At 38.0% G+C, this 27,239-nt stretch overlaps 1 protein-coding gene across 2 annotated transcripts in view; it reads right to left on the reverse strand.

Moving 5' to 3' along the window:
* Positions 1-8,628: 8,628 nt before the first annotated feature.
* gpc6a (glypican 6a) overlaps positions 8,629-27,239 on the reverse strand; it is a 122,830-nt gene continuing 104,219 nt past the window's right edge. For both annotated transcript variants that reach the window (XM_068579986.1, XM_068579978.1), the window contains 3 exons: positions 14,610-14,740; positions 11,693-11,868; positions 8,629-9,986 (listed from right to left, as the gene is read on the reverse strand). In XM_068579986.1, the coding sequence (XP_068436087.1) occupies positions 9,766-9,986; positions 11,693-11,868; positions 14,610-14,740 (528 nt within the window). In that variant the 3' untranslated portion in view covers positions 8,629-9,765. The remainder of the gene's footprint in view (positions 9,987-11,692; positions 11,869-14,609; positions 14,741-27,239) is intronic.

Genomic DNA, 27,239 nt, shown 5'->3' on the forward strand with positions numbered 1-27,239 from the left:
AACCTTTCCAAGCCTTGCTCTTGGGTCCTGAATGTGCCATGCACAGTATTGTCATTCTGAATTGCAGGTGTCGAATGAGCCCCTCAAAGACAATACACCCATACGAAGATGATCTCAATACCACAGGAATCAAGCAAGTGATGGTGAAGCCTAAACACAGAGTGAAGGAAATGATGGTAGTTGAGATTCATTTTGAAATGTATTCACGTCGTATTATTCTGTACTGGGTTAAATCCATGTAATTGCTCAACTCTTGTGGGAGTGAAAATTGAAAACCAAGATTTAATTTCATAGGTCTCTATTTTCAGGGGATTTTTCAGGGTCTCTAAAGCCGTTGCACTATTACTTGTCATGTAAAAAAAGCAATTACAATCGGTGCGTGGATGAAATGTGTCATTAGAGAATCTATTAACAATGTCCTCAGACCTTAATATTTACAGTCACTACCCTACTTTCAGAGGAAACACTGAGTTTCATGAGTTGTGAAGGACAATTAAAAGGCATTGGTGTCATGTCAAATCTGTATTGGTAGAGGGTCTATTGAGGGCAATTGTTATTTTTAAAGGTATTTATTTAGTAGTGTTGTATTTGAATTGCATTAGAAATGCTAAAAGACAAGCTCTTTTGCTCCCACGTCATAGTACGACCACTATAAACAACATACAAAAACAAGAAAAGAGCTACAGTTTTCTCTTTTTACAGGCGTAACGAATAATCTACTAATGAGATGTAGCTAATCAAGTAAGCTATGTAGTAGAAGTAGTTTGTAATTTGGGGAAATACCTTTAGTCACTTTGTTTCTGAGATTTGGATGAGAAGATTGATACCAACCTCATGTTTATACACTAAATATGAAGTTACAGACAGTTTGTTTAGCTTAGAATAAATACTGGAAACAATTAGTTTGGCGTTGTCAAAATATAAATCTGCCGACAAGCACCTTAAAGCTCACTAATGTTGTATTATCTGGCGACTTCGCAGTCATAGGAAGACAAAAGCTTCCTATTTCCTGTGACTTCCATTTTTTTGCGAGGATAATTGTTATTTGAATTATTCTATTATTATGTTCTATATGTAAATATTAAGGTTAAAATATATATTTCTGTACATTTTATTTCCCGAGTCAAAATTGATATAGCTTTGTCTCCCTGTTGTCTTTATACATTCATGTGTCTCCCACCTTCCGTGGAAAAAAACATCATGTGAGTGAACCAAGAACAAGCTGTTGCGATGACCTTTTTTTTTGGTTTAACACACTACTGAGACAGATGTTTAAACACAAATATGATCATACATCTCCTCAAGCAGTAGACCATTAGCCTACTTAGTGTACTCCTTTCTTCTTTAATATGTCAGATGCTCAACTCCTCTTCACATATTTAAATTGGAGAGAAAAGTATTTGAACAATAAATCATCAGTCAGTCAGACAATTAAATGATCCATTTCCAAATGTGATTTTTTTCTGTCGAAGTATTTACCAAGAAAAAACATCTTCTTTTTTATATTGGTAACTTTATGACCTGCATACTGTAGTAGTAATTTTCTGAAACAGCATTAGAAATGTCAAATGATTGAAATTAATTGAATTCTAAATGCAGCCAGTTGTTTGAAAGTCAATCAAAAATTCTCAATGTAAAGATAAAGCACAGAATAAATGGCTTAAGCTATTCAAATAAAATATATCCCAGCAGATCAGATGGTTTAGCCACACATACAGCACAAGACAGTATAACTAAACAGTGAAACAGAATTAATTAGTTGTACAGTCACAGGGTTTTACCAAGAGCAATCTAAAATGATCAAGTGGATCTCACAGAAAAACTCAGCTGTCTCTTTGAAATCCCTGAGTTTTTTGTAGTTCATTCGGAGTCCGTTCACACTTCTTTTCCATAATTGAAGCGCATGAAAAATTACAGACAGAAAACTATATTACAATAAATAATTCTGGTTCACATGTGAAGCTCTTTCGTGTTGTGCCCATTGCTGTTGTCATGTGAAAATGAATAAATTGATGTTTGGGGGAGCTACCAAGATGAATAGAAAGTGGCAATGCAGGACACTTTTTTTCCTCTGTCTTTTTTGCCAGCCAGACGTTCTGCTGCCTCCGCTGACAAAGCATGACGGCGAGCCAAGTTTGAAAATTGATAGATTACAGGTAGCAGTTAATACATTAATCTCAACTGAGCTCGACACTACCTGTTTCTTGCCTGTGTCTTTTTCTCTTTCACTTAATCTTTTGGCGGTGGAGGGGGTCTTCTTAATGTTTTGCGCGGGGCATTTGTCTTGCACTACGTTTCTAGAAACCAGGTCCAAATAATGAACAGGGGCTAGAAACTCAAAGACCTCCATCAAAAAGAGAGTTCTTACAAATTGACAATATACATTTACTGACAGTATATTTCAATCTTTTGTTTAATGTACTTCTAAAAATATTGGGATCAATGTAACCTTATTATAGCTTAGCATGCAATACATTTTGTGGTCAGTGATAATATTTAGTCTATTATGATTTTTTCAGTTCCATGGCATGCGTTTGCTATTTTTACATCATTTTATGGTATACAGTATTTTCTTTTTTTAATTAATATTTTATTGTGATTTGTGTTTTTTTTTTTTTAAATTTTACATTTTATGGCAGATTTTATATGGCATACTATACTATGGCATTATAATGACTTCCTTTGACAGAATATACTATAACATTTTGATGATTATGAAATGTTATGGCATACTATATAATGGTTTTCATGGTATACTGTCGTACTATGATCTTTTCGATAAAATGTTATGCCATTCTATACAATTGTGTATTTTGTATATATGAACTATGGACTTTATGGATTTTATGGAATACTGTACTATAACATTTGTATTATATTTTATGGAAGAATTAATCTCAGTCTTTTTGAAATCCCATTCGGTGGACCCATGAACACAGATATTGGACCAACTCCCTGACATGGCTTGTGCAAAATTACTCCCTGTTCATTGTCTTACCCTTTACAAGCGAGACTTGAGGGGAATATTTTTGAAAGAGACTTCAATATTTAAAAGGCATAAGTCATTGAATGAAAAAAAAAAAAGTTAAATGGTTAAAATCTAGATTAAACGACTATGATAACATAACCACCAACCAATTCAAAATAAACGGTATCTTTAAAAAGAGGTTAACGTTTTGAGTAAGAAGCAGTGAAGTCCTTATGTCCTCACCGGCTGGCTTGTACTCTGTCCGCCGTAGCAGCTGCTCCCTCTTTCCTTTTCACGTCTGGCTGGCACGTGAGGGGACGATGTTAACGCCGGAGTCTGGGGAGTGCCGTCCGGTCCAAGATAGTCTGTCACCATGGTATAATGGAACTGCTGTTCCCTTTCTCTTGGTCTTACTGTGACTCCTTCACAGTGCACCCATGGGTCCACTGAGAGAGATATACAACATCAATGTGCACGTGGTCCTCACGTGCACGTGTCCTTACTGCTATTGTAAAGGAGAAGGAAATTACAACATAATTATTATGATGCGGTTAAAAGACGAGGACTGTACAATGTGATCTATGCACTCTTAAAATAATCAAAACCAAATATTTTGCCAGATCTGCTCATCACTTAACTGAATGAAACTCCTGGTATTAATTTATCAGGTCCCTAAAACAATCTAGATGAGAGCATTAGCCGATCTTGGCCACCACCATCATAGTCTGACATGTTCAATTTGACTGCCAATCCGACACCTTGCATCCAACATATCCAGTTACAGCTGATTTTGAATAGGTCATACTGGAGGAGCATTATCTACACAGTGATGGGCAAAGAGCACATGTTTACTGACTCCAGAGTGTCATGCTTGCACGGCTCGTTATTGTCTGACAATGCTTGACCCTTTCAAACATGGTATTTACAGCTATGTGGTGAAACATGGGGAATTGGACACTTTTCTGGCAGATAACATCATCTACATAACCCATATACTAACCGGGTTTGCAAATGAAACCAGGTTTCCAACTCCTCTCATATAAAAATAATAATTGCCTGCATGACAAACGTGTGTCGTGGGTAGAAGTTATGGTTAAAATCCTCATTCCCATACTGATGCCTTTTCGTGTTATGTGTGTATTTGTACTCGCACTCTGACACGTATGAATAGACAGTGTAGTGGGAGGATGAATGCAGACGTACGTTTCGTTATTTTCCAACAAGGATTAGGGAACTGATGCCAGATTAGGAGAAAAGCAATGTGATGATTATGGAGGAGTTTTTAATTCTGCAACTTTCTCAAAAATATGTAAGCCCCCAAAACGGTGCTTTGCATTATTACCTTGGGAAAATAAACCATAATAAGAAACATAATGTTTTGAATTAATGTGTTTGATAATATATCCAGATACCGAATGTTTTGAGCTATGCATCAAGCCTTATGCCTCTCTTGGGACATTTTTTTATTTTTAAATTTGCAATGAATTTGTTGATTTCATGTTTAAACAACTTTGCTAAAGGGGAGGTACTACCTATTGTCTGAGAACTAACATCAGAGTAACAAGATGATGTGGAATGAACTTCAGAAATTGTGACCAATTAAAATTACTCCGTTGATGTTCATCAAATCAACTTCTATTTTTTTTTTCTTTGTTGTTTTTCATGTTTAAATTTTCCAGGCAGATTCACATGTTTAATGTTTTCTAATTTTGGTGCCATAGATAGACTATATAAATTTTATTTTTTTTGGACCTTTTTCTTGTTAATTGGGTAGGAGGGAAGTTTGGCGAATGCGCCTATGACCCCTGACCTTTGTCAGGACTTAGTCAGGAGACAACATTATTTCTAAGTTGTCCTGGAACCCAGTTTTCTGTTGGGTTAGACAGATAACAGAGGATATATAGGCTAAATAACGGAGGTTCCCAAAATCAGCATGGAATGCTAATAAGAGGAATGTATTTTCTAACCTTTGGACTTACCCATTGAGCAAGTCAAAGAGCTGCATTTCCATGTCACAGCAAAATATTATTAAAACCAAGTTGTCAGATTCAACCTTCTACTCCTGGTTACTGGTAAACAGACAGCAACATAGACGTCTGAATAAGCAAACAAAATATCAAAATATTGTGGGTTTATTCAAGACATCTGCTGAGTGTGAGAACAAAAGATGTTTGTAACGCATGCCTGGCTGTACAAGAAATGTGTTATGTACTTTATTTCTCCACCTCTGGCTCTTGCCAGCTCAGCCAGGTGATAGATCAGATGTCTCTTATTGCAATAAAACTCTGCAGTCTAAAATGAAAAACTCATTCTTTGTGAATTTATCTTTGAACTGCCTTCACACTTATTTTTATGACATCATACATTATGGCATTTTTATCACTTGACCATGACTTTTTTTATTATATTCTTAATGTCATACTACAATATGACAGTTTTAAAGGGCAAACCATACCATACGTGTATAGTATGACATTTTGTACAATATTATTACTTTTTAAAATGGTATTTTTATAGTATGCTTTTACTAACATATTTTATGTCAACTGTACAATGACATTTGTTTATTGTGAAACCCAATCTTTCAATCATTAACCATAACCACATGTTTTTAATTGTAACAATGTAATTTAATGTAAGACATGGAATTCTCTTAAAAGTTAAAAGTTGTGTTTTTGGAAACCCTGTAAAAGTTGCTTCTGCTAATCATGTTTTGATCTAATTTTGTCCATTTTTATATAGAAACTTTTGGGCATTGTGTAACAATTATGCCACATCCGACATTTTTGTGTGTAAAAATTAAACTTTGAAGTAATGTAAAATGGGTAAAACTTTGAATCAGATTCGACAACAAATTAACTGAACTTTTATGTATGTATAAGTCCCAAGCTTTTCCCCCAGGCATCAGTTCATATCTTTCCAGATACTGTACATGGTTCCCACAGGAAGCAGTTAGGAAATGGAGACAGAGAAAAAACGAGAGTAAATATTTTTTTAATAAAATGTTTATTATTACCTTTATTTCTGTATACAAGAATGTGTAACAAAAGCCAAATAAGCAATCAATTTTAGTCTTTTATAAATGGTAAGGCATGTCTGCATGTATAACCATCAACTTCAGTTCCCCCAAAACTCTTCTACAGCGTGCACTGACAGCTCCAAAAATCTTAATGTGCTCCTTAGTTATCTGATTTTGCAAATCACAACAGTATCACACTCACAGCATATGTTTTAGCAAAAGTGCAGCAAACGATTAACATCAAAACGGAGAAGACCTTGCATAACACGTTTTCAAAACATTCTGTAAAAAACCTCAGCAGACCATCGTTGTACTCTTTTTTTCCAGGTTTTTTTTCAAATACCAGCGAGAATGAGCGAGACAAAAAAAGGGCGACAGACTTTAATTTAAGCATTGAAGCGTCTCAGACAGTGATAGTCTTTGTCAGACCAGGGTAATGTAGCTTGTCAGGAGAGAGGAATACACAAGCCAGTGGAAAATGGCAAACATTTCTCTAGCAATAAGAGCAGACAGTTGTTTGGACCAATTGAAAATGTCAGCCAACTTTTGAAAGTCTTTTCTTGAGTCACTTCCTTCATTGTATTTTGAGAAGCCCAGTAAAGACTTTCCTGATCCTCACTCATCCAAAACTCTCGTTTTTTGCAATCACAGATCTTGTAGAGGTTCTTACAGGTGCATTCAACCTTTGTGAGGCTACAGATGCTTGCTAAGATTTTACACTTTCAAAAAAGTAACTGTTAAGTTTCTGGCTCACTTCTGACCCTGACTCAGAAATACCTGCCTCCACAATGTTTTTTTTAATACTTGAAAACTAAATATATATGGCAGTGGTTGACTGCAGCAATATATAACCCACTAACTTGCAGTTTGTATAGACTCTTTTCTCTTTCTGTTGTTTACTGTATCTTTATTCACAAAGAACATCCAAATGCAACTGTGTTACTGCACAATGTTATCTAGTTCTGGGGAACAATATGACACTCGACAATAAAATAAAAGTGCTGACAAAACATCTATTTGTGTTCAATTCTAAAATATAAGTGTTGATGTATGTTCTAAGAAATGTAAATGCCTTATCAGTATGAGCATCAATGTCCAACAGCCTCATGTAACAGAACATGATGTTTTGAATCCTTCATTGCAATTATCTGCTATCCAGGACTGATCAGGAACACTGTTCCTGCACATGCCCAGCATCTAGTCAATTTATTTAATATTCAATCCATTTTAAATAGTCACTGCTGGATGTCCATCATGTCTAACTACCTTCCATCTATCTGACCCACTAGGTGAGTGCAGGCCGAGATCTGTTTTCTTTTACCTCTTGGTGCTCCTGTTACGTTGATCCGGCTGAGGACTCATGAGAAACCCAAAACATCCAAGACTAAAGTGTAAGAGTGTAAGCCAGGTCATTTCTGGGGGAAACAGTATTTAAGACATTGAGAGGTTGGTAAACTGTGTTTGTATGTGTTTAGTTTCCCCTGGTTCCTTCTTATCCAGGCTTTGACCTCGAAAAGGCTCAACAGGCTCACACCACTGCAGTATTCAGTGAAATTTGCATGTACTCTTTTGACCAATAAAAATGGATTTACAGACCCAGATCTTAAAATTGCTGATTGCATTCTGACCTAGCATCCAGTATACCATTGTGATTGAAACAGCAACTGGATCAATTAGATAAATACAATGAGATGAAGATGGTCTCCTCTTCCTCTTTGCTCCAGCACCACTGTGGCAAATGTTGCCTGAACCTAAACATCTACACGGACGTCAAGACCTGCTGTCTTCTTCGTCAGTGTCTATGTCAAAGTTGTAATGCTGGTATTGATATTTGATATTGACATTTCTATGTTATCTTTACACTACAACTTTTTCTAGTCAATTTGGATGCATGTGTTTTATGTACATCACAATGTAATCACTAAGTCTCTTTGAAGAGCACTTTGTTGAATAGCATTTTGTTTTTATTGTTACATCAACGCAAATGTACATTAAAACAAGTTAATGAAAAATTATTATTCTGTCTGTGCATTCCATTAATGGTTTAATACACTCAACAGTTGTGACATTGGAGATGTTGATCGGGTCAGTGTCATCTATCCTCAGGCTTCGGTTGGTTAGACTGTTGCCTTCCACAATTAGGATTTACTGTTCAGCCATTTAAATGGCCTGCTGGTTTTGGTGGGAGGCTGGTGTTTAGTCACCTTCTTCTAAAGCGGTTTTCTGCAGGGTGTGATGTGACAGCGGTGAAATGTCCCCATCTGTTCTGCAGCGGGAGTTCCTGTGGTGATTAGGGTCTCTCTTGTGAGTCATTGGGGGTTATTGTAGGAAAGTCTTACTTTAAGATACTGTCTATGAAGACAACCATGTTGCTACTGCAAACTTTGGCAACGCGGATATCAGTCTGCACCGGTAGTTTGTGCCTTAAAACATCAGATTTTTTTACAGTATTACAGGTCTTGACTGTTGTATAACTCCTGTATAACTTGCAGCCTGTCAAGATAGTGGGTCTGTTCTGATTGGCCAAACAAGAACATGCAAATGTCATTGTGGTGCTCCATAGGATGTAGAGCCTGTCAGAGAGCTGAGCTTTCAGGAGTAGGGTTAAATGTGTGGTCTTATATATATATATATATATATATATATATATGTGTGTAATATAAACAAGTATTAAAAACAAGCAACATAAATCATCATAACATAAAATATTAACGCATGGGGGCCAAGGAAATAAAGTAATTAGCATAACCTAATATCCATAATATACTCTGAGTCATCTGAGACATGAAAAATAAATCTGAATTGTTTAAGCGAATGTTTAGTACCCAAAGCCATGAGAGTAAATCAGGTAACTGAATATTGTGAGCAGGCCATTGTCGTATAATGGCTTAGTGTTTACAGGTGATCAAATAACTTGTAAAAACAGATAATACATCTATAAAAAATGAGCCATTTACTAAACCAGTAAGATCACATTACAGTACCTTCCAGTGAAATACATACTGCAGCTGCTCAATACAGTTAAATGATCTGAAAATATAGATTTTCTGTCTCTATGGGGTGGACGTTTCCTCTTGCTTTATAAACTTATGAAGCCGACAAAAATAATCTGTGCAAAGTAGTTCCCTTAGTGCAGTACATTAGCACTTTCTTAGAAATAATTAAATGTGCAACTATAAAGTGGCTGTAAGAACTGCTGTTTCCTGAAGCCACACTGATATGACCAAACGGGAAACCAGGTGAACTGCTAGCACTGTACAATCCTGTACCAACCAATGACAAAAACTGTGTAGCCTGCATACAAAAAACAAAACAAATTGTCAGTTAACATCATTTTCACACATGCACACAGTAAGACTTTTGTCTGAGGTGGAAAAGACTAATTGGGTAAAATGTGTGTCGTCTCATTTGCACAACTCCATCTTAGAAAAAGAAAAAATCCCCTTTATCTAAAATATCAGATCAGATGGGTTTTACTTCAAAAGAGAGGTATATCTTCTTTAAAACCCACTTCAGAATAATGAGAAATTCTCAAATTTTCTTTTTTTTTCAGAGATGTGAAAGCTGGTTCAATGATGGCACCGAGCATTCTTTGGGGGACGAGCGGGATGCAGCACTGCACTCACGTCCAGTCCTACGGTACCAAACCACACAGTAAGCCATTCTTGACAGGTTTCCAGGAGCTTCTACATGTCCAGGGAGGGAACAGCAGTAGAACTTGCTGTTAAACATACTGTACGTATAGTATAAAAGTCAGTGATCGGGCCACACTCATGTATTATCTCCATTGAGTCTGCATTGCCCGGAGTGGGAGTGTGAGGGCGGCCATTACCAGCAGTAGGGAGGGTCTGCGGGAAAATGACTTGCCTGCGGCAACTGCTGCACGTTCATCACTTCTGTCGGCTCCGATCACAGGAGCCTCTGTTCCAACGAAAACAAACTCTGTGGTGCAGCCGTCAGAGCAGCCGCTGCCACTGCCAGAAGTACTGCCCTCGTCACCTGCAGCAAACAAAGAAAATCACACAGATTCAAATTCATATGAAAATCATTTTGTCACAAGCAACTTAGTTTGGTTTATGGCAAAGGGGAAGTGGAAAAGAACCCTGGTTACTCCAGCAAGAGGCACCTTAGAGACACGGGATGGTGCTAAAATGAGAGTTTATTCACTTTTCTCCAATGCGATGCATTCATCGCATTCAGTGCGGGCATCAGTAAGTGGAAATACCATTGTCATTACGCTGGAACAAACTATTTGCAGCAGAGGTAAAGCTTCCTGATTGTGTCTATGACTTTTATGTTCTTTGTGTAATCCTTTGTGCTCTCTTAATAAATATATATGAGACATGTATGGATTGTGCCTTTAAGTTTGTAAAGTTGTATTGAGCTACTTCTTTGTTGCAACAGTCTAGATCCACAGTTTGAATACCAATTCACTTTAATTCTCCTAAAAAAATTCCAGAGATGTCTTATTTGGTTGGAATACATTAATCTTTTCTCTGTGGGAGCCAGGGTAAAATCACTTTCCACCTGTTTAATGAAGACCACAAAACTGTGAGAAAAGAGGGCTGAAATACGATGGGATTTCAGATTTTCTTAAATGCTTCATAAGCACATCATTGCTAACCTGACCTGCCAGATGAGCAGGCTTTTGCACACTATACATGGCGGGTAATTGGATGAACTATTTGTCAATCAAACTCTTTCCGAAGTAAATAGAAGCAAGAACATTGTTTCCATCGAAAAAAAAACCTTCAGTGTTGTTCTTTTCTATTCTTTCAATGACTAAAAATTCTCACCAGTTCTACGCTAACCCACCAGCATTGTTATTTTGAACAAGGAGGCACTTCTCCCTGTCATCTCAGACACACCTAAGCCACGCCCATACCTGTCGATAGCTCCTCACAAAACACGGATTAGTCCATGCTCTGGCTTACTGCACATTACTCAAATTACTTGAAGCCTGACAAGATGGATTTTCTCATCTCTTGCATGATCTTGTGAAATCACAAGAATCGTAAATGGTCAAAAATGGTGGTTAAACAGTGTGTGCAAAAGATAGATCTTTAAACAAGGATGTTCCACTAACTAAGCATAGTATATGCATTGCATATTGTTCAATGTGTTGTTATGAAGCCTGCTTCTGTGAGATATTAATCTCGGCAAAACATATTGTTGCTGCAGTTCTGGGTTTCGAGAGTTGAACAAGACACTCTGAACAGACATGGTGGCAACAAAAATTGAGTTGTACTAAAGTTAGTAACAGTAGCCATGCAGTCACTCATGTAATTTGAAGCTCAGAGAATCCTCTGTCTTGTCAGCTGAATAGAATCCATAATCAAAAGGAAAAAAATTGTGTCTGTCATGGCAGCCTTGGAGATGGACATCATCCTAAACATAGACTTGGCTTTCTATCAATGTCTGTGTCACCATACCTACAGTGATTTCTTCTCTGAATAATGTCAGTCTTGCCTTAGTACAACAGTGATGCATCCTGTGGCGTTGTATGATGAGTTGCTACATGAATAACACCTGACATTTCAAACTGTTTACAGTTAATATTTCTGTGGGGGTATTGTGAGCGTGTGTGTCTAAGTGTGGTCCAAATCAAAACTGATACAACTTTTAATTTCTTTACTTCAAATTATTAGTATCAGTATTATCTAATCTATATATGCTGCAAACACCTGAGGGCTTGGATAACCTACTTGAGTCCTGGAAGTAGATGTCATTTCCATTGTAAGCGTTCTTTAGTTTGTTGGTCATGACACGGAGAGCCATGATCTGCTGTCGTATCAGTGTGTCAGGCCTGGTGATGTCCACATCCACCTCTGGGTTGTTCACCTGGTTGGTTAGACCCTCCTTCACCACTTCAGGAAAATATCTGGACACAATGCCACAGTACCAACTTTAATCACTTACAATCTCCATGTAGTATCACTTAGAAGGCAAAGCAAGCCAAGTTTATTTGTACAGCACATTTCAACAACAAGGCGATTCACATAAAACCATCAAAAGCAAAACATGATGCAGATATAAAAACAGTTAAGAAAACATCAAAACAGTCAAGAAAAATAAATAAATGAAAAATAAAAATGAATAAAAGTGGCAGTGGAGTTTAAGAAATAAATTGCAGTAGTGAGATACAGCATTGAGTCTGGTTCAATTAAAGGCAACAGCAAACTGAAAAGTCTTCAACCTGGATTTAAAGGAGCTGAGGGTCTCAGCAGACCTGCAGCTTTAAGGGACCTTGTTCCAGATATGTGGAGCAGAAAAGCTGAACGCTGCCTCTCCGTGTTTAGTTTTGACGCAGAAAGTAGACCAGAACCAGACGACCTGAGGGGTCGGGATGGTTCATAGCAGCAGATCACAAACATACTTAGGCCCTAAACCATTCAGTGCTTTATGAACCAGCAGCAGGACGTTGAAGTCAATTCTTTGTTGGACAGGAATCCAGTGCAAAGACCTCAGAACTGGAGTGATGTGATCCACTTTCCTGTGTTTAGTGAGGACTAGAGCTGCAGCGTTCTGTAACAGCTGCAGCTTTCTGATTGACTTTTTACAGAGGCCTGTGAACACACCGTTACAGGAGTCAAGTCTACTGAAGATAAATGCATGGACAAGTTTCTCCAGATCCTGTTGAGACATAAGTCCTCTAACCCTTTTTTATATTCTTCAGGTGATAGTAGGGTGACTTTGTAATTGTCTTGATATGACTGTTCAGTTTGAGGTCTGAATCCATAACTACACCTAGATTTCTAGCTTGGTTTGAAGTTTCAACCCAACCTGGTTGGTTTTAGGTAGAAGTACTTTTTAAATGGTCCTTTAAGGGAATATTTTCTAGATGTATTACAAAACATCTGGTATACACATCTAAACATTGTTTAATTAAATTGAAATCTGCAACAAAAATGTAGTCTATATTTGCTTGATTTTTTACTTTAATTTGCCTTCCAAGAACTGAAAGAAATAAAAGTATCAGTCTCTATAAATCATTAAAATGAATCTGTTAAGTAGAATCAGTGACACTGAATATGAATTAATCTACTGTATTGTTGCTGACAGAGTTCAACACACTACAACTTCAAGAATGCCTAATAAAACAAATACATGCGTTTTTTACAGGACACAACTCATATTCCAAAACACAAACGGCGGCAAATGAATAAAACTTGTCTTTTTATGCACTATTGATGTGCTTGTGATTTATTTGCAGCATATGTGGTGTCAAAGTGAAGACGTCCACTCAATTTAGCTTTGGGTGCTTTTGCTTTGTTTACCTGTGTGTTTTGTAAAATTGGGTTGGTTTGGTCTGTCTCTCACCGATGCAATCAGCTGTTGTCATTTGACATATCAGCCACTTATGCAGCCATCCTGTCTACCACTGACTCAAGTGTGTTTGACCACTACTTTGCATCCCTGCTATCTCCACAATACCACACACAGATAATCTGAGGAATTTGTGTAACTATCTTATCTTGGTGTAACAGGCTGAGAACTCACAAAGTAGAGCAACAGAAATGAGATGGACTCATAAGAGCTACTCTTTTGAATGACGGCTGCTGAGGCAAAATATAAGTGTGTACCGTAAAAGTTGGGTTACGCGCTGTTACTACCTTCGGTAGGTGTCTCCGCTCGCTCCCCGCTGTAGCCAGCTAGCGCTGCTGCTAACTCTCCGCTAGTGCTGCTGCTAGCTCCCTGCTATCTCCGGACAACCACCGAAGGTAGCGGGACAAGCCCCGGCTCAGCGCCCGACACGGGCAGAGGGACCACAGGCAGGAGCAGCAGCAGCAGCAGGGACCTAGCAGCAGCGCTAGCTTGCGACGATGGGGACACCCACCGTACGAGAGGCTTGTAACCCGACTTTTACTGTAACTCAAAAGTCTATTTCATCTTGGGAGTAGTTGTTTATTTGCTACATAGAAGCTTTAATGTGCCTGATGCTACACATAATGAATCAAAAACAATTTGTGCAGGTGTATCATTTCATTCTAGCCATTGTTTTGTTTTTACACATTTGTATACTTCTTGTCCATGTGTGTTAATATGTCGGCAATAAACCATTCAATTTGCATTTCATTTGATGAAACATTGCAAAGTCAATGTTTGAGTAACAGGAAAATCCTGTTAAATCATAACACACTCAGAACACTGTCTGCATTATACCGAATGTTTATCATCACCAGGCAGTTAGTTTACCTCCTTGATTTAAAGTGATGTCTAAAAATGTTACTGGCACAAACAAAAGAATTAGCATGTCTTTTATTGCACCATCTGGGATTTTTGTTAATTGGAGAGGGCCAAAGTAATGGGGTGACGATTTCTCTGCCATCGTCCCTGGTTCACTGTCAGAGAAAACAACTCACTCTCCAATCTACTCTCTGGCTCTGCGACACTACACACTGCAGTGGTGATAAGAGGTGTTTGAAACTCCAAAGTCCTCTGGGTATTAGAGCCTCGGAGCTTATATTGAAGTTCTCCATATAAGCACTAGCCATTGTACTTACACAGAAACGGTTAATCTGGGAACACAGTGTGGTTATTTTAATCTCTGGCAGGCAAAATGTGATAACCGTGGAGTGGGGTGACTTTGCTGTGGTTATAAAGAGTAGCAGAAGTCCTCACCTGCCCTTCGTATGGCTGTTCCAGCACTGATCTTCATCAGACTCTGTGAGCTTGCCTTTGGCACAGATGTCATCTGGTAGGTTGGACCAGAACCTCTTGGACTCTTTCAACTTCTCTTTGATGTCAATCACCTGCCATAGGCCAAAACAAGAAATATGATAATATATATTCGGTTTAATCATTTTTTACTTTAAAATCTGAGTATATATATATATATATATATATATATATATATATATATATATATATATATATATATATATATATATATATATATATATATATACACACACACACATACACACACATTTACACAAAAGATTTAAATTCATACACATTTTACAATGGATAAAACAAATCTGGAAAAAAAACCTCAGTGATAAATGCTCGAGAAACAAGAAAACAAGATAAAAAACAACAACTACAGAAGACTCCAATAGCTCCAGCTCTATATAGGAGGGTGAAACACTGCTATTTTAAACATTCATGTGGCAGCAAAAGTGTTTGTAGTTGCAGTACCCCCGTCTGTTCATTCATTCCATCAGGGGAGAAGTACTGTTGGGACTGGGGTTGTTTTTCTTCCCATTCTGCTTCTTGTCCACTGTTATCCATATTGTGTTAATTTTGATTCATACAAGACAGAGTTTTGAATTTGATATTTGGCATGAGCTGTCAACCCCGACTGATTCCATCTGGACTCAGCAAGAAGTTTGAGCGGGTAACCAACAAACAGAAAGAAAAAAACAACCGAGAGGACTCATTGTATAGCACATTGTGTCTCTGATGACCGGGGGCACAGCTTGCCTCGCTCTGTCAGAGTAAAACAAAATTTGTTGACCAGCATCTTAAAAGTTCTTTCATTTACACAACATATAAGCAAAAAAAAAAGTTCAGAAATGTGTGTTTGGTAGATTATTTCACTATTCTAACAATGCTTCTTGGCAATACATTGTATCCTGTTGGAAAGCCTGTTTATTTCTCTTTTGAACGGTGCCCCATTTGTAAGGGATATGCGTTTGTGGGATGAGCAGCAAAGCTGAGTATGTGGGTCGTGCCCATGACAAATGTGCCAAATCTTCTCTGCCAATGCCAAACAGCTGATTCTGCTGTTACTATTGGCTCCTGTTTTGAGCTTCTGGTACCCTTGGAGGCAATCACAATTCAAGATTTAAGATATTTTTACTGTCACATGCACAGATAAGACATGTATTCTATACAATGAAAAGCTTATTTTGCTGGGTCCTCCTAACAGACAGAATTAGACTAAAGTTAAGGAAAATAATAATAAATAAATATAAGGCACAGCATATAAAAGATATGACAGGATTGCACAAATATATGATAATAGTATTGCTCAGTGCATAAAGTGCAATATGCATTGCTACAATGTCCAAGTATGGTCTGAATGCTGAGATGTGATCAGACTGTCCAAAGTGTGGCCGGGACACAGCTCTGTCGGCTTCCTTCACGTTGCTGTACACATGTTCCAGAGTGCAATGCAGATATATATTAAGATGAGATTCTGCACCAGTGGCAATCCCATGCTCCACAGTCTGGGACTGAACGCCATTCTCCAAGATGCCAGTGCTCGCCCCCACAGAGCGGGTTAAGCCGAGACTACTTGCAAAGTCTGGGAGATACTGGAATGGCGTCCAGCAGTCCTGACCTCAACAAATTGAACACTTGTTGATCAGCTTGGCCGTGCTGATCGTGCCAGAGTGACCAACATAACCATGTTGGCTGACCTGCTTGAGGAGTGAATGTCATCCCACAGCAGTGATCACCAGGCTGGTGACCAGCACGAGGAGAAGCAGCCAGGCTGTTGTGGCTGAGTGTGTATGGTTCTTTTACAAGTTACTGAGGCTCCTGACAGTTTTTTAAATTAATACAATGTAAAATTGCCGATATGTCTTGTTTCTTCCTTGTTACTGATAGACTTTGATCAACCAATCCACAAAACAAGAGTCAATACTAACATCAGAATCAGCTGTTTGGCATTGGCAGAGAAGATTTGTCAAATTGTTCATGGGCACAACCCACATACTCAGCTCTGCTGCTCATTCCAGAAATGCATGTTTCTTAAAAATGGGACACCATTTAAAAGGGAAATGAATAGGCTTTCCAACAGAATACAATGTATTGCCAAGAAGCATTGTTACAATAGAGAAATAATCTAATGTTTATAAGTCTAGAAAACAGAGGTTTCTGTTATAAGTTGCTCTGTTTCTTGGCTGCAGTGACTTCCTGGAATGTCAGTGAATTCAGCATGAGCAATTAGTACAGCTACAACAAATACACAAACAGATTCTACAGGTATTAAATCCTGCATCCATAAAACAAAGTGCCCTGTATTAGAAAGCGAGGTGATGTATTCATTTTGTGTGTATGTGTGTAGATGTGTTTTAAAATTCATTTTGGCAAGAAACAACATTGTTGAAGGGGCACGGCCTTCTCTATGCATTTCTATTACTTGCAACAGTGTTGTAATTTTTTCTCTAAATTCTTTTGGACTTGAACCAAATTCAGCTGCAGAATTCTTGAAGGCTCTGAAAAGCTTAGACTGATAAATATTTGTCTCAAACAATTTATGCCCAAATATTTCAAAAACAACATCTGATTTAATGCAAAGCCCAAATACTCTATTCTTAATAGTAATAATATAACCAAGCTGCTAAAGTATACAAACATATATTAGTATATTTTACTTTAGAAGAAAAGAAACACTGTGGTCTGTTGTGGTTAAATCTTTGAACCATACAGTTCATGTGGGTGTTAAAATTAGGACTTGATTGTAAGTCCAGTACTGTTGCAGGACCAAAGTCAAATCATGAGAATAAATACAACCAACCAAAGGAATTGCACACCTCCCAATATAAACGTTTTTAATAACTAACGGGGAGTGCTGGATAAAAGTTATCGCCTTTTACCTCAGACCTCTCTTTATTGGTTGAAAGGGCTTTTCATGAAGCAAAGGAAAGAACATGTAGCGGTGTTTGATATTCAGACACATCAAACTGGTGGTTTGTAGCAATAAAAAGTTTTTTTCCCAATTAATTGGTCATAAAAGTTCAATTAGAAAAAAATATAATATACATTTGACAAAAACAATTCCACGTACTGCTTTTGCAAGTTCATTAGCAATCAAATATAATATATGTTACTGTTGTTCAATTAGTGACAAATAAAAAAAAATACCACACACAAACCCCTATAATAACAAGATTAAGATGACAGCAGAATTTTACATAAAACTTTTCAATTATCTGCCATCCCTTTGACACACACATATATATATACATATATATATATATATGAACATACACACTCATTGGCTCCCCTGTGTCAATTGATGTATTTGACATGTGCTCTTGCTCTCTCTATCTAATTAATCTATTCACATATTCTCCCTCCATACTTTACACACTTTGCCAGACAAACTGCATACTTCAAACATTACAAGGATTAATAAGATTTATAATTCACACATCCTGTAACAGATCAGGTTTCATACACTTTCAACAGTGCCAACTGTTCTGTGCAACCTTTTACACATGTAACCTATTAACAGATCAGGAATAGTTGTGTTAAACTTCTTAAACTAAATGTGTTGCCTCAAGTGGCATTTTGCTTATGTTTTACAAGATATTGTCATTAAGGATTTGGATGAGAATATCACTGCATAAATGCCCTCAAAGGCATTGCAAACATATTCAGACCTCTTTAGAACATTTAGTTTAATATTTTTTTAGATTTTCATATGATTTCTATATGACTGAATCGATAATTTCAATGAGATGTTATATTAAAGCTGTATCGTTTGTGTACTACGCTATATTTGTTTCACATGTTGAGGAGACAGGTGTTGGAGAATGAGGACTAACTGTTGGGTCATAGCCTGCAATCTCAAGTATCACATTTGGCTGGAGTCGTTGAAGCGTGTCACAAACCAGGCCCCAAGGCCCACGGTTAACTAAGGTAACACACAAGACAACTTCATTTAACGCGTGGAGTCAGTACTTTCAGCAGTGCAGTAGAATGCATGAGTGGAAAGTGTGTGAGTGTAATGTAGAAACAAACAAGTCTTAAGAAAAAGCCAAATGGGTGTCTCAAGGAGGAGAGACACGCCAACTGAGACCAGAGCGCCTTTTAACAGAGTGCCCTGTCACACACGCCCATGTGTTGCAGTACTGCTAATAAACTCAGGTGTTCCCACTCCTCTGATGTCCCTCTGCCACGCCCACTGCCGATAAAATATAGCCTCTTGCCCCTAAAAGCTTATCTGTTAGACTGTCCAAATGAACGAGTTAAAATGTATCCGTCGTCAGGTGTAAATCCTGGGGGCACTCTGCATGAGCGGCTGTAGCTCATGGGGAGGTATAATGGTGAAATCCCAAGGTTTGATCCCTGTTCTCATGTCGAAGTGTCCTTGAGCAAGACACTCAACCCCCAGTTGCTCCCTGGGCAGTACATATTAAGGAGCCAATTAAGGAGCAGTTGCTCCTTAATTACTACGGATGGGTCGGAGAGCAGAGAAATGTACATTTCCCACTAGGGACTAGTAAAGGATTAATAAAAAAAAATATTGTAGGTAGGATGTGGAACCAACTACTGTGCTGTTTTTGGTTGGTGGAGAAACAGTTGAGAGAGATTGGAGGCTATCAGGATAGTTCTGTCACATGTCTGAGGTAAATAACCCAGTGAGCAGCAACATTTTTTTAAATCTTGGTGTAGCCTGCTGTTCATTCAATAAAGCCCTTGCTGAATAGAGGAAACACCTCATACAGCATAAATTAATTCTGCTTTCTTGATAATTTGACAGGTTATATAACTACTTTCCCATTATGCTGAATATTTAACAGTCATACACATCTCCATACAACAGCTGTTGTTCTGAAAATAATCCCTCACTGAGATTTAAAAATGTATTTAAGAAAAGGTAGGACATGAAGTTGTCAACCTTGTAGTTTATGTAGGACCACCCAAGCTTTTTCTCATGGATTCATCTCTCTATACCCATTTCCTAGATTTATTTTATTGGTCTTCTTATACTGAATTTGCTACATGTATTGGATCCGGTATAATCCTATTGTAGAATTATAATCCCATTGCTGCATATTGTATTTCTACTAACTGCTATAACTTTCTGTCATGTTTTGTCACTTTCCCACCCACAGCTCCTACAACACTCCCTGCTGTCTGACGAGAAAAAATCTTTCTCTAGAATTTCTCTTCCTGAGGTTTTTTCCCCCCCAGCTGTATGCTATAGAGTTTTTTAGGCTTTCATAAATAGTTTATTCTGGTTTGGGAACTGTTGCTGTTGTGGGCCTGGAAAGCCTAAACAAACAAACTTGACTTGATGACATGACCTGAGGTTATTCAGCCTTTAGTGGATTAAAGCCATACAGCACCTTGCTTCATTGGTAGGTTGAGTTTTCATGTGTAATGATACAGCCATCATTAGCTTCAGTGACATGTCTACTGAATGCAAAGACATGGCCAACAAAAGCACATGTTTTTGATTATTATCTAATTTAGTATCGGAAATAAAAGATAATATTTTATTTAGTTCTGTGCTAACTAATCAATAGCAAAAGATGCATCGGTGCCACCATTTTTAGGGGCCCCGCCTCCAACGCTTTATCCAGTTTTCTTTACATCCATTGAGGAAATCGGCGTTAATGGGCACAACACAAGACCAACACACTTAAAGTTGTCCACATAAAAAATAAATGAATAGCCATGGGGCAAGAAAGGCCAAAACTGGAATTTACAGTAAATATTGTGACGTCCACCATGTTCACTGTTTTTTAGTAATGTCTGGATGCCTTTTTGTGCATTCTCACAGAATGAGGTAGACTTGATGGACGTGAACTTGCATTCTTTTTTTTTGTTCTTCAGGAATACAAATAATCCTAATACATAGCTCCTACAAATGTATGATTCTAAAAAACAGACAGTGCATACAGACACGTCTTGGGTTTGAATAAAACATGAACGGGCCTGTGCCAACAGGATGTCACTGCAGGAGACTGTCCACACATTTGATGTGGTAGTCCTGTCATGGAGACACCAAAGCTGGTTAGATTCAACACATCCTGGTGGGGCTGAGATTCCTGATGGCCCAAAGCATCCTGGCACTGACAACAAAATATAGATCAGATCACAACGTGCTTGGTTGTCATACTTGAACCTCCAAATTCAACCACATTTATATGGTCTATTCTGACAACTAAATGTCTGCCAGAAGGAATATTGCAGGTGAAGTGGAAGCAGCAACAATAAATACATATGTATAGAATAAACATATAAGTAAATTAATCCATTTATGAATAATTTTGGAATGGAAAGTATAATGCAGTTGTGTTTTATCTGTATAACAAATGTGCAGTGCACATAAACAGTGTCAAGAGTTCAGTATCAGAGCAGCCTGTTTCACCACACAACTACAGTAGTGTATAAACACTTGTTCATAAATAAATACAAACATGTAGACACACACATAGGCACACATAGACGCTACACTGAGGGGGAATTGCGCAGACAAAAATCCAACTCTATGTCTTTACATGAGAGCCTAGGGCAGTGAGTAAGACTACAGCTAGAACAGTTACTGCTGTGCTGCTGCAGCCAAAGGATTAGATGCAGCTGGACTCTCCTTTGTCTCAATGGCCGAACACGGAGCTCACAGCTGCACTGCGTAACACAAAGCTCTAAATAACGGATAATACCAACTACAGGTTAATTGGTAGAAGAGCTCAAGAACAGTGATACATATCTTTTCTCATTTGTTTACTTTCTATCTTCAAACTGCCTACTTGGCAGTGGAGCTATAGCTCACAGAAGCAAACACCGCTTAAGGCTAAATCAACACTACGTTTTAATTTAAAACCAGGGTTTTAAAACTAAAACACAGTGAAATGATTTCCATCCATCCTAACAAGCCTCAAAATAAATATCACGACTATTTATTGACACTGGGCATGCGATGGCGGTGTAAACAGGAAGTAGGGTGTGTTGCTTTGTTACAGTATTATAGTAGTCTGTGATAATAAAAAGGTACAGTGCTTGATACTTAAGATATTCCTCCAAAATCGTGATCTATACTGTAGACGAAATTCGTGTAAAGTTTCAGAAGTTATATATATTTTTTAATTCAGTTACAGGCCTCTTTCTCACAAACAAATCAGATTTACTTTAAAATGAACACTTACACATCAAACGTTTACTAGATTATGGGTCAATAAATGTGGTCAACACAGGTCTCTCACTCGTTTCTCCAGATGTGTTGTTTTCATACTGGTAGCTTTGTTGGAGGGCTAAAGTAACCGTCGTTCTGGGGAACATTTATGCTTTTGTTCATTTACAGTTTCTGTGTGGACCTGACAATAGGGCAAAAAAACAAATAAGAATTAATAACAAGAGGAAATTACTCTGGTTTGTTTCCATCACCCTGCGCAAATGCTGCTGGACACGGTGCTTGCTAGCAGCTGTTTCCTCCCCATGTCCGCAGTAGTAGGATTAAAAATGCAGACGTTAACTGCACAGCAGCTGCTAGTAGAGACAGCAAGGACAGAAAACGTCTGCAATCAGTTAACGAGGTTGAATTAATCAGTGGTCGATAATGCAGGCTGTTGTTGTTTGTTTTCTTGCAAAAAAGAATCAATTGATAGGGGCATGAAGAATCAGGGAAGGACACATTGGGACCGCTAAGGCTCAATTAAGTAGACAACACGGTTGTCTACGTCATAATTTTGAAACTCATGCACTTCTGCCAGTACACACAAAGAGGTTTTTCGGTACTTTAAAACTCTGGAGTGGTGTGGACGCTCAGTGTACAGGTTACAGTGTAACAATGCACATCTTAATTAATTTCACAAAAACAACGTGATCCACTTTGACTCACTGTGTTATCTGCGAGTTATTGGTAAACAACTACAATCCCCTGGGCAAAGGTCCCTGTGCCTATATTCAGCTTTCAAGTCTGACCTAATAATTGAGAAGGCTGTTGGTCACTGGCTTGGCTGCATGTGTAGTTGCACTACATAGACATTGGAGGGATGATAATGGTGACTTCTAACTTTTTCAATGTACATACGACTCAAGAGTGTCACACCCCTGAAAAAAGCAAAAGCTATCATTTTCCAATTTCACTGAACATGTGATTTACATTAAACATACTTTCACTCCAGAGGAGTTTTCAAGGTTTTCAAAACCATGGTCATACTGTGTTTTTATTATTTTCCAACAGAACATACCAAACAGGGCCTTGTGACAACACAAAATACAATACCTCTTCCAAATTTTCAGTTTATATTGGCGAAATATTAACAAGAACAGCCCATTCTTATCTAGTTCGTCCTTTCCTTTGTGTACTGCCTAAATCAAACATTTTATTCAAACACGGCTTTATCCCAACCTGCCTCCTCCTGGGTTTGCAGAGTCTTGGAAGTGGTGTCAAGTGCTTGTTGATCTATTTGAGCATGTAGGGTGCCATGCAGCAATGCATGTCAATGTAGGGGCAAATAGGCTTGGACAGGTCATATCCACCTGCTTTAGCTCCAAATAACATACAGTTGACTCTAATTAGGCCTAAACTAAACTCAATAAACAAAGCAACAGCAAATCAGACAGAACTAACATACGTAAGTCTGGCCTCTCATAATAATATGTTTGTTTAGTTGAAGTTTTGTCTTGACACATTACAAGCCCTTTTATGAATACTGATGAATGTCAAGTTCAATTTAGCCCAAAATCACAAATTTCCATTTTGCTTCAGAGAGCTTTACAATCTGTAAACATACAACGTCTTCCGTCCCAGGACCCTCACACTGGAACAGGAAAAAGCGGCCCCCGCCCCAACAACAGGAGAAAAATAAACTTAGAAACCTTTAGGAGAGCAACAGATGAGGATTCCTCTCCCAGGACGGACAGAAATGTAATAGATGTGACGTGTACAGAATAACAACACAACAGACTTACAACACATTCATATATGCAGATGCTCTCTGTCTTATCTTCAAATCGGGCAGTTGTGACTTGTATACAGAGTGAAATTGGGGCGGTAGTTTTTATTTTTAAACTCTGCAATTGTCCCCGGCTTAGGTCTCTGTTAACATCAGTGATTCTCACACATGGGCCATTATCCAAATTTCTCTTAACCAATCTCACAAAGGCAAAGTGATCTACTATGACTCACAGTATTTACAAAGTAAGCATTAATCAAAACCCAAGCATGCACCATCAGCTTGTCAGTCTTATTAACGGACTCATACGACACTCAGTTTCTTTATGAATGAACAATAACAACAAAAAAATAATAGTTTTCAAAACAAGCACATTTAGGACAGCAGATAACAAAGCAATGAAAATAAAGAAACACTGACATAAACGGTTTGTTAATAATTTAATATTTGTTTTAAATGAAAAGATACCAGGGCACAACGGCCTTCACATTCTACAGGCTTTAATAGATAAACCCCAGTGGCCCTTGATCTGAGTCTAGACAGTCACACGAGCCTTGCAAAATGATCTCAATGTGTGTTCAGGCTCATGTTGATTTAAAAGCCCAGAACGTGGTTTAAATACTAACAATAGAAATACAATCAATACCGATTTTCAGAGGAACCCAGTGTCGGAAGGCCAAAAGGGAGATAATGTGTTTCCTCATTCTCGACCAAGTATGAAGCCCGGCTGCATTTGTTAGAGCTATAGCTCCAGTCTAAAATAAATACTCCACTACCTGAAATATGTCAACACAGTAACACTAATCATAATGGGGGGAAATGGAAGCACACATGATGGCTTTCTGGATGTTTGAAGGCAAAAACAATACCAGCTTCTTAGTGGAGTGAGTTTGAATAAGGTTGTACATGGAGACCTTTCTGTAAGGGTTGAAATGAGCGATTTCTGTTATTGTCCCTGGTTTGAGAGGGGCTAGGCGTCTTCACAAAACAGATGATTTGAGTCAATCAGAGTTTATTGATATTTGAATTAAATGTGATAGTAGATTAAATTAGTTTGCTTATGTTTGTTGGCCTTTCTTAATCAAATTTGATCAAACCACATGGTTCTAAAAAACAAATATGTTTTTTAGGGATTAAACTTTTAAATTAAATACGCCACACTGAATTGAATGTAACAATCTGTTTTAAAAAAAAACAGTTTATTGGATTATTTTCTGATTGATAGTGATGATGCTAATGAGAACGAGTTCATTTGTATACATGAGCTCTTTTGGCAACAATAACCAATAATTAAAAAACAAATGGCTTATGTGTTTGGATTTCATGGGCAGCATTGGTGAATAGTTATTAAAGTCTGGCAAAACATTTCCATTTAGCATTCATTCGTCTGGAGCATTAGTGCCATCCATTTTGAAAGACACATTTGTGACCCCAAAAGACTTGATGGTGAAGAGTATGCAAAATATTGACTTTTAACATTCATATGACTGGAGCATTAAATGGAAGGCCATCTTTTAAAATAAGAATTATCTGTGACCCCAGAAGACTTAATGGTGAAGTGGATGAAAAATATTGACTTTTAACATTCATATGAGTGGAGCATTAAAGGTAAGGCCATCCTTTAAAAAAAATAAACATACGTGACCGCAAAATAGATTAGCCTGTAATTGTCGGCGAGGCCACTGCATGCGGACAAGTCTTTTGACTATTCAAGTGTGGGAAGTGTAGCTCCTAAAAGGAAAATATGTCCTTTAACATACTAAACTACTTCTGTCCAGTGGTGTATAGTAACAAAATACTTCGTTACTGTACTATTTCTGTTGACTTTTTACTTTTACTCTATACATTTCCTCTGAAACCATCGTTACTCGCTACAAAATCAAATCTAGAAGAAGAGATAATCCGTATCTGCAAATGGGTGTGTATATATTCGTGCTGTCAAGCAATTAAAATATTTAATTGCGATTAATCACATTTATTTCATAGTTAACTTGCGATTAATCACAATTAATCACATATTTTTTTAATTTTAATGCTCTTAACATGAAAAAGTGGATTGGCTTGCTTTATGCAAATGTTTTATTTCATTGAAAAAAACAACTGCCAAACAGGGTGGTTCAAAATACAATTATAAAGTGCACATTTCATGTAAACAAGGGCGAGAGAGAGAGGTAGAGAGAGATAGAGCTTATTTTAATTACCTATTGTTTTATTATCTGTATAAGTTGTATATTTCTATGTTTGTCTGATGTGTTTTGATGCTTTGGCAATGTTGTTGTTGCAACATTCATGCCAATAAAGCTGTGAGAGGGAGAGAGAGAGAGAGAGAGAGAGAGAGAGAGAGAGAGAGAGAGAGGTGAAGATAGCAGTCAGGCTTCGTAGGTCTTGTCGTTGGATACGATGTGTATCATATCAGCTAGCTCCTCGTCCTCCACAACGTTAACAGGCTACACGCAGTAGCACACATTTAGCTTTGGCCGCAGTAAGTTTGTTCTTCGTTGTGGTGTCGATATGTTTCTGACTGAAGTCATCCGTTCGTGTCTGGCTATGACGAGGGGGCGCAGAGTTAGCATCAGCTGTGTGCTCGGCCATCGAGTGGTATTTCAGACTGGATAGCTATGATGATAGCTCAGTTCACAATGACAAACGGCTCATACCACTTCGGTCTCGTCAAGCGAACCATCTGACAACTCCTTGAAAGTAAACTTTCTATTCATTAGCATCTTATCATTTATTTTGTGGTATCGCGCTCCCCATTCATTTCAACCAGTAACGTTAGCTTAGCTTCCAAGCGCGAACAGCGTGCCTATTGTTTTGCTTCCGGTTGAGATACATCCGGTGTTTTTAAAAATGCGTTAACAGCTTTAATAAAATAGACTGTCATAATATTGGTTTGCGTTAACGCCGTTAATAACGCGCTAATCCGACAGCACTAGTATAAATATACATATATATATATATATATATATATATATATATATATATATATATATATATATATATATATATATATATTAGAGCTGCGAAAAATGACGTGTTAATGCGTTATGATTAAATTACATAATTAGTTAATTTTTTTTAACGCATTTAACGCATCCGCAGAATGAGCTTCCAATATACCTATTCAACTATTTCCGCTCTAATGCAGTTAGACGTAGATGTCAGATGTTCACTCTGCGGGAAGACGTTGTCGTTTCACCGTAGCACAACCAGCCTAAAGTATCGTCTCAAGGCGCAGCATGTTGGTCGGCGAGGGGCGTTCAAGATCGATGCGTCAAACCAGTCTCACTGAACAACAAAGACCCCTCACTAAGTCTGCCTGTGACAAGCTGAGTAGCACAGTTGCGGAATTAATATTGTTGAGGATGAGGGGTTCACCAAAGTGCTACGAGAGGCAACTGGGGACCCGAGCATCAAAGCCCCGCAAAGACGCACAATCGTGACAAAATCCACGAGCTGTATGAAGCTGGAAAGAACAAAAATGGAAATGACTTGGCTGCTACAGATCATGTGACGCTGACAGGAGATCACTGGACTTCTGTTAGCAATGACAATTACCTGGGTGAGCAGACGTCCTCGTTTTCCCGGACATGTCCTCTTTTCCATACCTAAACAATGCATCTGACAGGGATTCCTAAAACGTCCGGGATTTTGCCTCGTTGGATAT

Source organism: Clinocottus analis, unplaced genomic scaffold (assembly GCF_023055335.1).
Source record: "Clinocottus analis isolate CAN_PGR_092001 unplaced genomic scaffold, fCliAna1.0.p SCAF_1, whole genome shotgun sequence".
Classification (NCBI taxonomy): domain Eukaryota; kingdom Metazoa; phylum Chordata; class Actinopteri; order Perciformes; family Cottidae; genus Clinocottus; species Clinocottus analis.